Raw genomic sequence first — 11774 nt, 5'->3', positions numbered from 1 at the left:
GTCAGTCGATGTCGTTCGATGTCGATGTCGATCGATGTTGATGCCGATCGATGTCGATGCCGACACACTGTGCATATGTTCAATGCAAGCTGCTTTGCACTGGCTGCCCATTTATTTTAGAATTGAGTTTAACATAACCTACATGGCCATATCTGGTCTAATGCATCACCTACATGGCCATATCTGGGCTAATGCATCACCTACATGGCCATATCTGGTCTAATGCATCACCTACATGGCCATATCTGGTCTAATGCATCACCTACATGGCCATATCTGGTCTAATGCATCACCTACATGGCCATATCTGGGCTAATGCATCACCTACATGGCCATATCTGGTCTAATGCATCACCTACATGGCCATATCTGGTCTAATGCATCACCTACATGGCCATATCTGGTCTAATGCATCACCTACATGGCCATATCTGGTCTAATGCATCACCTACATGGCCATATCTGGTCTGGCACCCTCCTACAAATCAGATTTACGATGTTCCACCCCTCAACCTCATCAGATCTTTGGGCAAAAGCACAGTTGACCATTCCAAAATGCTGCTTGAAAACAGAAGGTGCCTTTGAAGTTAGAGCGCCGATACTTTGGCATGCCTTGTTCGAGGAGATAATGCTCGCTGAATCTCTGCCCCGTTTTAAATCCCTTCTGAAAACTCACCTTTATAAAGCTGCTTTTCAACCCCCAGGACTCTACATTGTAATGCATGTTGTTTATTTATATATTTATTGTGATGCATTGTTCTTTTCTTTGTGTTGTGGATTCATCTGTTAAGTGAATGTTATGTGTATGTGTACGCACCCGTGCGTGCCTGTTGTGTGCGCGCGTGCAGGTCAAACCAACCACAAACTCACCAATGCTGCAGTGCTCTCCGGTCCATCCCTGGTCGCATTCACACTTGCCTTCCTTGCATACCCCGTTCTTGGTGCACATGGGGTGGCAGGCCTTCTGGTCGCACAGGCCGCCCGTCCAGCCGTCCTCGCACCGACACGCCCCTCCGTAGCACACCCCGCGGCTGCCGCAGTCCACCGCACACACCTCTGTACCGACGGGAAAGCAGATAAGAGCGATGTTGAGTGATATGAGCATCAACCTTTTTTTTTGTTGCAATTCTACTCCGCCAACAAAATGTGGCGCTTGCCATGTATCATTAAAGGATGTGTAACACTGAATAATATGTCAATATTTTCCGGAAAAACATCTATCAGGAGACCACAAGGGGAGGTACAAATGTAATTTCCAAATCTCTTGTGTACATTGCGTTTGTATGGAATGTTGATTAATTTAGGACCACAATGGAAACAAGTCCCCATGACTGTTTTAATGTCATACCGCGTGCCGTTTATATTTCTGACTAATAATGTAATCAATCAATCCCATTGACAAAACAATTCACAGAGCAATATCTAATTAAGCTTTCAACCCCTGTGTGCCCAAGACGTCCACAGACGTCCTGGGAATTACCCGTATGTGGTGCCCAAGAAAAAATATGAAGTGGGCACCTTGGGTTACTATTTTGAAATTGTTGCGTGGGCACACAATGAGTTAAATACTTTCCATTGGTTAAATATTTGGAAAACCCAGCACACACACACAGACAGAGAACTGATTTATTAAAGATAATTAAGTTGAAAACCAGATAGGATGCTTGCACCCGACATAGATCATATACTGTCTGTAGTCAAATTGTTTGAGGAAGAAGTCCTTATACCCAGATAATAAAGCGTTTATCATAATTTCCCCCTCCTTTCATCCACTACCAAGAATTAAGATATGAATGTCATTTGTTCCCATGATATTTGATTAGACTATACTCGTGCCAGGTGTGATCCGTTGGATTCGCGAATGGCGAGCGCATGCAGAGTCCATTCGGTTCCATTACTCACACAGAGAGTAAGGTTCAAGAAAGCAGCCTGCACTGCTGTCTTGAACCCAACAGATGGTTGCGTTTAATTCGGGCTTCTCATTACTGATTAATATGTTATGGGTGGTGGGTAATTTTCCGTTTACCATCCGTGCATAGCGGAGGGAGCCTTATTTCCACGAATGCAGCTGTGAATTATTATTATTAATAATCTCACTCTTCTAAGCGTTAGTCATTGCACTGCACTGTACCGTGTCACACTGTGGCCTAATGAAACAATACGAGAGACATCACACGCCTCTCCTCCAGACACCAAGAGAACCACAACACCCCCTTTCCCACTGCTGGTTGAAACCCCTTATCTCCAAATTTTACCTTGTTTTTTCTTTCTTTCTTGTTAATTAACGCCCTACTTGATCATACTACAGAGTTACACGAATGTATCGAACGATCTGCAATTTTTCCTTTTATTTTATTTTATTTGAATCTTGAAAAGTGCCAGTTTTGGAAAGATTGGGTTTCCACTCGAGGGAGACGGATCAGGAGGTATAGCTGTTGCTGGGGAATCAGAAGGTTCCCGGTTCGATCCCCGACCGTTTCCCTCTGGGTTTATAGTGTCAAAGTGTCCTTGAGCAAGACGCACACACTGAACCCCCTTGCTACTATACCCAGCTCCCCATGAGCAGGTTAGTGGTGCCTTGCAAGGTTTCCTCCGCCGTTTGGTGTGTGAATTTAATACGCCTTGGGATAAAGGACGCTATCTAAATGCACCATTTACCATTACTCCTGCCAGGGGCCTTGACCAATGAGATTACATCTGCAGTTTGTCCCTGAGCGCTGCTGCCGCCACCGTGGCTGTTCATTGCTTCTTAGAAGGATGGATTAAATACAGGGGACACTTCCCGAAGGTGGAACAATAAAGAAACATGTGATTGACATGGACGGACGGACAGACAGACAGACAGACAGACAGACAGACAGACAGACAGACAGACAGACAGACAGACAGACAGACAGACAGACAGACAGACAGACAGACAGACAGACAGACAGACAGACAGACAGAGGTCTGCGGTGTGTTCAATACTGCTATATTATGGAACTACAGGGATAAGTCACTTTCAACTAGAATAAACATAAATAAACAAATGCACATTAGGATGTCCTTCTAATGCAGGATTATTCTATGTGTTTTATGTACATTTTTATTTGAAAGTGCACTATCCCTTTAAGAGGTTGAATGAGAGAGAGAGAGAGAGAGAGAGAGAGAGAGAGCACAGTGTTCAGCATTCTAATTGTTTGGTAAAGAGTGTGACTTGGCTCCGCTTCGGCAATGAGGAATTAATGAACAGGAATCAATTTAAATGCTTGTCCCTGACTCAACTCTGTCTGTGTCTGTGTGTGTGTGTGTGTGTGTGTGTGTGTGTGTGTGTGTGTGTGTGTGTGTGTGTGTGTGTGTGTGTGTGGCTGTAATTGAACTCCGAGTCAGGACAACATCTAGTGTGCCTGGACCGTGTGTGGGCTTTAATATAGCTGTCAGCCTGCCAAATTTCAGCCAACACATATGTGACACGCACGCACACTTTTTGCAAGGTTATTGGGTTCATGGGATTTGTGGATGTGTATTTGTGTTAGGGTACAGAGAAAGAGACAGAAACATGAGAGGAGAGAGAGAGAGAGAGAGAGAGAGAGAGAGAGAGAGAGAGAAAGGTGCACATGCGCGGACGTACAGACAGACAGATGTACAGGCAGACAGACGGACAGACAGACAGACAGACAGACAGACAGAGGAGATATTTGACATATAACTTGCTCAGCAGTATGTGAGGGCAGCCTCAGGGTGTATGCGTGCATGCGTGAGTGCGTACACACACACACACACACACACACACACACGTCCATTTCGTCTCCTATCTCTCCCATTTCCCATCTTCTTTCAATTCATTTCTATCCCAATTCGAATAATTTCAAATATCTTTGGAATCAATTCAATTCAATGCAAGCTTCATTGGCATCAGTGTCTGTATAGCCAGACAACTAAACAAAGAAAGAACGAATATCAGCAACAGAGGCTGATATTCTGGGCTGATATTCTGCTTGCAGAGCAACTTGGGTAATAAAGTTAAAGACGTTGGCTGCAATGTTATGTGTCCAAAGTGGCCACGATACCCCGAAACTACATAGTGCTGCTTTAAGTTACATTTTGTCACTGCCGGGTGTAAAACTGTTAAAGCAACAAAAGTATCAGATCTACAAGCTCAAAACATGTGTGAGTTAAGAGGTGTCTCTGCTACTTTTGGTACTTTAAGTACATTTTGATGCCAATACTTTTGTACTGTATATGCCAGTACATTTTGAATTCCAGACTTTTATGTGTAACAAGAGTATTTCTATGTTGCAGTATTGATAAGTAACACCATTATGTAAGTGGTCACATGACCTCTCTCTGCCTGTCTCTCTGTCCGGGTGTGGGGTCATGTGTGGTGACCATAGAGTATATATATCTATAGAGAAGACACCCGAGTTCTCCTCCCATCCACTTGCATTGAGTTGCTCAAAAGCGCATGAGGCGGATTCACTCCTCCTTCCTGGTAGGAACAGAGTGCATTCTGGGACGGATTGCAATGGTGAGTGGCCCCAAACACATGAACGCGCTGCCGTTGAACGCGCATGAGCGTCGTCCGTCGTGAACGTGTACAATGATAGTCAACGGACAGCGCGTTCATGTGTTTGGGGCCAGGCTGCAATACCTTCATTCGGCCACTATGTCCATTTCGCCTCAAGATTTCCTCTGGGTGCCTTCTCTATAAATGTATATACTCTAAGGTGGTGACCAAGCCCCCAGAGAGGCTCTCCAACGTTGAAGCACTCGGCCCTACTGGTCAGAGGAGGGACTGCGGGCGGACCCGTGGAGTCATGAGGAGGAAACCCTGTGCATTTGGGCTTTAACATAAAAAAAAGCAGAAGTAGACGGTCCTTCCGGTGGGGGTGTCTACACTTGTAATACTCTATGGTGGTAACTGCCTGGTGGGCTCTGTGTGGTGACTGCAGCCATGCCGTCTAGAGGCCACCATGCAGCGCTGCTATTCTGTGCTCTTTGTCTCCCAGTGACACGGCGGGGTCACTCCAGGTGACAGTAATCATGTGTGTGTGTGTTTCGCCTTATCCCTAAACTTTTTTTCCTTTATTTTTACAATTTTGAAAAACTTTTTTTAACGGGTCGATGTAGAACGGCTAGTTGAACAATTATTGTAAAAAGAAAATCAAAATAGTACAAAAAAGGAGGAAAGGACAAAGGACAAAGGAGTTTAGGGATAATGGGTAAGGCAGTGACGAAAGCAGAGCCATACGTCTTTTGTCGTGAAGAGGTTTGGGAGCCCCTGCTGGCTACTATAGGTCCCACATTTCCATCCATTCAAGTCCTGGAGCCATGATGTGGAAATCCATATTTGGGCCTAATCCGGACAACCATGCGTTCTAGACAGCTGACCCCTTGGGTGCCGTGCAGTAAAAAAAAAAAGAAAAGAAAAAACCCAGACAAGGACTGTGAAAGTGTACGGTAAAATGTCTGTTAAAGTGTGTGTTAAAGCACACAGCTGACTATGAATGTTTTTTGTAATGGTTTTAGCACAGCTCATTCACGATACAGACACCTCTGTGATTTGACATTGTAAATGGGCTGCAGTTCTGTACAGCGTCACTTTACAATGGATTTCACATTCACACAACTGAAATTAATCAGCCACTGCACTGCACTGCACCAACCGCTGAGTTGCTTGTCATGAAAATCCACTTTAAATAATCGGTTGTTGTCGTTGTAGAAAAGTATTCCATAGTGTCGATCACAACAACAGACCGGGCAGCGCACAGCTTCCTCCTCCGGCAGCGTCTCCATTGTAAACAATAGGGACTCAATTTCCCTTAATACACTGAATACATAGGCCCACAATGGAGTCCCCAGGACACCCTTCTAGTTTTAAGCCCATACTGTAACTCATGCTGTTCACATTTCTGACTAAAGCTCCTTTCAGATGGGCAGCGATTAACACGCTTAGTAAATACATTTTCAATGAGACTTTTTTTGTATGTGCAGAAGTCGAGGAGCGACAACGCAAGCGAATTTACGTGGGCGCAGCCCCGTGAAATTGCCGCGCGCGTTTGTTTCGCGGGTCTACTACCACAACTACAACAGTGCAACTTTTTGGGTGTTCCATTCATTGCACGCATGTCTCAAACTTCTCCAAGAGTCTGCAGAATATATCCAGCTTATATCCATGCATTTAATAAGGAAGTATTGGAGTAGGCGCCCGCTATAGCTTAACTGGATTGTATTGCATCATAAACCTTAATTCCTGCGATTTCATAGCCTGGAACTGGACTTTCATAGAGTCTCCCACAATATTGTAATGTGTGGTGTTTTATTAAATAATAACTCCATGCTCTAATAGAGTGACGCCGCTTTTCTGGATGTTTCCCTTCGCCATATGTTCCCGCCGCAGGTTTTCACAAAGGACGTTTTTGAGTTGGGTTTTGGATGAATAAAGAAACTAAGCTCTGTAGTAAACAAAGGCTCATGATGTTAACACATTTTGTTCAGATAAGATAATCTCCCCAAAAATAAATATATAATAAACATACTGAACATACATACTGAAATAGCTTCATATTTAACCCATTTAGGACTGAGGCCAATTCTAAAAACACCTTCTAAATACTGACCTAAGTTTTCTGGAAAAACAACAATATATATATATATATATATATATTTATACTGTACATACTCTACAGAACACCAAAAGGGGTTCCCGCCCAGTGTCAAAGATGATAATGTGAAATCCTCTTAATCTTATATTATCCATGACCTTATTTTCTGCATAAATTGAACACAGAATGGTGGAGAAACATTGGAAATGTGGCGAGGAAACCGACTGCAAACGTATGGGTTCACGAAGGGCTCTTTGAAAGGTTTTCAATTGCAAACCTACTCGTAAAATTCTGTGACGCTCTCCACATCACAGAATATTTGCCTCAACCAACATAGCTGACAAGCAGTGTTGATTTCGTCGACTAAAACTAAGAAGACGACTATCTTTTTCCACTGACGAAAACTAAATAAAAACTAAGCTATGATGACTAAAACTAAGACTAAATATACTGACAATTTTGTCAACAAATAAAAACTAGACTAAAATGTTAGGAAGGTATTAGTGGACAAGAGATCCAGTATAAGTCATTTTACAATTAGTTGCAAAAAAATTGACTAAATCAACTGTAGATGTAGTCGACTAAAACTAGACTAACACTAAAACATTCCAGGTGACTAAAATGTGACTAAAACTAAATGAAAACTATTCAAGAGACTATGACTAAAATTAAATCAAAATGCCTTGCACCCACTCAGCTAAATGTAAGAAAAGGCTTCAACTGTCCAGTGCTGTCTAATACCTGATAACTAGACAGGAGTTAACTGTCCAGTGCTGTCTAATACCTGATAACTAGACAGGAGTTAACTGTCCAGTGCTGTCTAATAGTTTGAGTAAATTCACTCTATCCGGCAGAGAGAAGAGGAGAAGAAAAGGAAAGGAAAGGAAAGGAAAGGAAAGGAAAGGAAAGGAAAGGAAAGGAAAAATAATATAATAATAATAATAATAATAATAATAATAATATAATATATATATTATATAAATTATTAACCTAAAGGTGACCAAAATAGCACACAAAGCACTGGTAAAAAGGCATTGGTCAGTGAACTGTTTTTTCCCAAAAACCTGCATAATGATTTGGCCACGTTTTTATCAGCTGACCAATCATGATTAACTTGAATATATAACTATGGAAATCACAAAAATATCGATAACAAAGATGTAAACTATCGCTGTCATGGTATGATCTATTTCTCATGAAACAGAGAAAACAGCCAGCAAACAATACTGTATGTCCTTGTATTTACCTTTCCACGGACAGAGCACAACGGACACATTGCAACAGGTCTTCCTCAACTTGTCCGTGCTGTTTTCACAGTTTTCTCGGTTTCACAATATTGTTGAGCCGTGCACCACTGCACCGTGCACCACTTATTGGCAATGCGAGCAGTCTAACACCAGAATTGCTCCTGAATTGCTGCCCTCCCGACTCCCATCAGGGACTCGAGCTCTACAGTGTTGTTAGCTAAGCCACAGTGCATCTACGCATGTGGTGCGCTTCTTGCCTTTCTTGGCTTTACCCTGGCTTGTCTCCCAAAGTAAAGTGTACGTTTGCTTGCCTCTTGTTCCGGGTGCCTGACGCAGTGCCCTGCCAGCCTCATCTTTTATTTACTGCAGAGTGTTTGTGGGTGTTCTGCTCTGCAGTGCTCTCCTCGTGGTCTATTTCCCACCTAAAATGTATTGATCGTTTACAGAAAAGCTGTTGCAGCTGGCCACACAGAGTATGCGTTTTTCTCCGCCCTCCCTGTCAGCGCCCGCGCCCCGGCATGGACACATGCTCAGGACATGCTTAGTGCACGTTGTAAACGCACCATTAGAGCTTGAAGTAAGACTGAGCTCCTGGACGAGCTCATGATGAGCCCTGCCATGCTGCTGAAGAGGAGAGGAGGGTGTAATGCAGTACATGACATCCTCCTCCTGCCCTGTAGCAGGAGGACTGCTACAGGGCATATCACAGCCCCTGTCTTTGCTGTTTGGGGGTGGAGCATGTCATGTTTGTCATCTTCAGCAGAAACAACTCACCGTGCTTCTTCACAATTATTGTCCATGTCTAACAAAAGCAAACTTTTCAGTTACCCGTATACTACACAAGACCATTGGACACAAACAAATGACGCTCATTAGTAACGAGTAACACAGCGTGTTTTGGCGGATAATTAGCTACTGGGGAAAGTACTAATATTACAGTAATATATATTACTAGTAACTCGTTACTGCTCAACACTGCTCAAGACACGCTCCATATATGGCCAGACCTCATCAAACCCTGTGCACTCAAGACACTGCCCCCGCTGCCACCCTTAGATCTCCATGTATGGAGCTGACCCGTTCTGACATTCCATATGTTGATCTGACCTCATCAAACCCGGTACACTCAAGACAAGCTCCATATATGTACCAGTACAGTACATCATTATTTCCATGTTGATCTGACACCCCCATGCCAAAGTGCCAGTGCTCGCCAAGCAGTCTGCCGTCACGCAGACGGCCCTTTAGGGCGAGGTTGCTTCTCGCCCTCAGGGCGTCTTACTGGTATATACATAGAATCTGGAACTATACCTCCCGAAAGCCGAGAACGGAGGCTGTCATCTGTTCGTCATTTCCGTAAATATCTTTACATTTTATTCCAATGTTCTATTCTTTTTTATTTATATCAAGACAAATATGCACATCTGTAAAGACATAACAATAGCGGAAAGAAGCTAGGTGTCACATTTGCGTTATCATTTCCAGGGCTTCCGCTGCTCCAGACTGTATAGGACGGAAGCACAGTCTGGCTCATGAGACCAGTGTAACATTATCCCAGGCTTGTTTGTTTGTTTATATACATAAAAAGCAGACCGCATGGACATACCCTTATGTTTGAGATATGTGGCTTTTTGTTGTTCGGACAATAATTTTGCACTTTTCTTTTTTTTTTCTCTTTGGCCATACTCACCCAACGAGCAGTCGGGCCCGGACCAGTTCTTGTCACAGGTGCAGGAGCCGCTCTCGGCGTTGTAGGTGCCGTGGCCCGAGCACTGGTCCGGACACATGGTCTTGGCGATCTCACAGCTAGCTCCGCCCCAGCCCGGCTGACAGTGGCACTCGCCGTGGATGCACACGCCATGGGCCGAGCAACTGGGATCGATGCAGTCCACTGGAGGACGGAGAGAGAGAGAGACACACATTAACCACTTCATCACCCCCATCGCCCTATTTTGGGCCTCGTCGTTGTAGCCGAAACGGATTAAAAAAAATCCAGATCAAATGAAAATGAAAACAAAAGTAACGAGAAAAAAAAAGGAAAATAAATATTCATTATTATTTATTTTCAAATTAAAATATAGGAGCAAATTTAGGTAATCAAATTTAGGTTAATGTAATAACTAATAACACAAGTGTTTTATTTTATTAATGTACAAATAGTGTACTAATAGTTGTACTAATAGTTGTATTCTTAATTGGAAATCAGATAAAAAAATTAACAGACCAGAATATACATATCAAAGATTAAGAATTTAAAAAGCATTGTTATTGACATTATTGGCAGTCATCACATTACTGGTTGCTACTTACCCAGCCAATAATATAATAACTGTTATGCAACACAAGTTATGTGATTGAATCATACATTTTGGTTATCAGATCATTAGTTGAAAGAAAATAAAGATTATGTTATGCTGGTGATTACATTTTCTAGAGTTATTTCAGTTATGGCCGCTACAGCGCTTAGGTGTCTAGAAATAACATAATTAACACTTCAATCTTCCCATGGTATTCTGGCCATGTCGATGGCCCAAAACATTCTGTGGACTATTTTTCGCACCCTATTTTTTTAAGTATAAAATATGGCTTGAGTGGTTAGAAAATATACCAGAATCATATTGCCAAACTACATTATATAGAATGGATAACACACACACACACACACACACACACACACACACACACACACACACACACAAAATATAAACAGTAAATATTAAATCGACTACACAAAATATAAACAGTAAATATTAAATTGTTGAGGACAAACGATCATATCATAATTATGTGTCTGTGACATCACTGGTCCTTAATTGGTAATTCATTATTCTGCTGATGGAGGAACTGAATATTATTAACTGAATATTATCTGGTTCTCAATCTTCAATCTTTAGACCAACCCTATTATGCCAAGGCTGTCTGTGTTTTCATGGTGTTTTAAATGTTTGTTAAAATATTTTTAGGATCGAAGACATTCATTTCCACGCTGGCAGAAAGTAAAATGGTTATTTTAATTATAATTTACGCTCTTATCCAGAGTGACTTGCAAAGTAAATATAATGAACCCTGTCAACAATAGACATGGTAAATAATAGTGCAAAGTAAAATAATAAATAAAAGATTAGTGCTTCAATCAAAGCAACTAGGATAGGTAAACATCAAACCTAACATCTTATAGCCTTAGTGTCTCAACAGCATGCTAACTACATTTGCACACACTCTGTCGATTTCAATAACAAAGCAGGTGCGAACAAGTAATTAATTCACGTATACGTATCTGCATATATGATAACTTTCAAAATAGGCGACAAGAAATGATTACATGTAAGGGAAGCCGAGTTCTAGTGGCATGAGGTGGAGTCTGGAGACTTGAGTTTTCAGACTGCAAAATCTGCAGTTTTGACTGAGCTGTCTGGTGTGTGTCTGTGTGTGTCTGTGTGTCTGTGTGTGTGTGTGTGTGTGTAGGGGGGGCATTCCACAGCTTGGAAGCCAGGAGGGGAAGAGTCTATAGGGTCGCCCGGGGTGTTGGCGAGGGTGGTTTAGGTTTAGGGAGGAGACAGCCGGACGTATAAATTTGCTGATCTAAGTGCTAGACAGGCGACCCTGGACAAGCATCTCAGGGGTCGCTCGGAGCGTTGGCCACGTTTTTTGGGGGGAAGGAAGGGACAGACGCGTATGTCTGTGTTAGCTGATCTAAGTGTTTTATAGAAGAGGTCTGGGGTTTGATTGTGTCCTAAAGGTAAGGGGGGTTCCATGTCCTTATCTGTCTTGTAAAGTCACCACCTGTGTTGGAGTTGGACGCAGGCTGGCCACCGGAAGCCAGTGAAGGAAGCGCAGAGAGGGGGTGCATGTGGAAATTGAAGACCAGGCGTGTGCAGTAGAGGATGACATTTTTACCAGGATTCCCGCGGGATGGGATTAACATTTGTATTAATCCCGGGAT

The 11774-nt window shown here is 42.7% G+C and overlaps 1 protein-coding gene across 5 annotated transcripts in view; it reads right to left on the bottom strand.

Annotated features, from left to right (window-relative positions):
• Positions 1-11774, bottom strand: part of tenm3 (teneurin transmembrane protein 3) — a 352973-nt gene that overhangs the window by 115302 nt on the left and 225897 nt on the right. For all 5 annotated transcript variants that reach the window (XM_083765245.1, XM_083765247.1, XM_083765246.1 and 2 more), the window contains exons 12-13: positions 9522-9722; positions 871-1056 (exon numbers count right to left, since the gene is read on the bottom strand). In XM_083765245.1, the coding sequence (XP_083621371.1) occupies positions 871-1056; positions 9522-9722 (387 nt within the window). The remainder of the gene's footprint in view (positions 1-870; positions 1057-9521; positions 9723-11774) is intronic.

The sequence above is a fragment of the Protomyctophum parallelum genome, assembly GCF_964188405.1.
Source record: "Protomyctophum parallelum genome assembly, chromosome: 5".
In the NCBI taxonomy this organism is placed as follows: Eukaryota; Metazoa; Chordata; class Actinopteri; order Myctophiformes; family Myctophidae; genus Protomyctophum; species Protomyctophum parallelum.
Note: the sequence above shows the minus strand (reverse complement) of the source record. Positions and strands in the feature narration are given on the sequence as shown.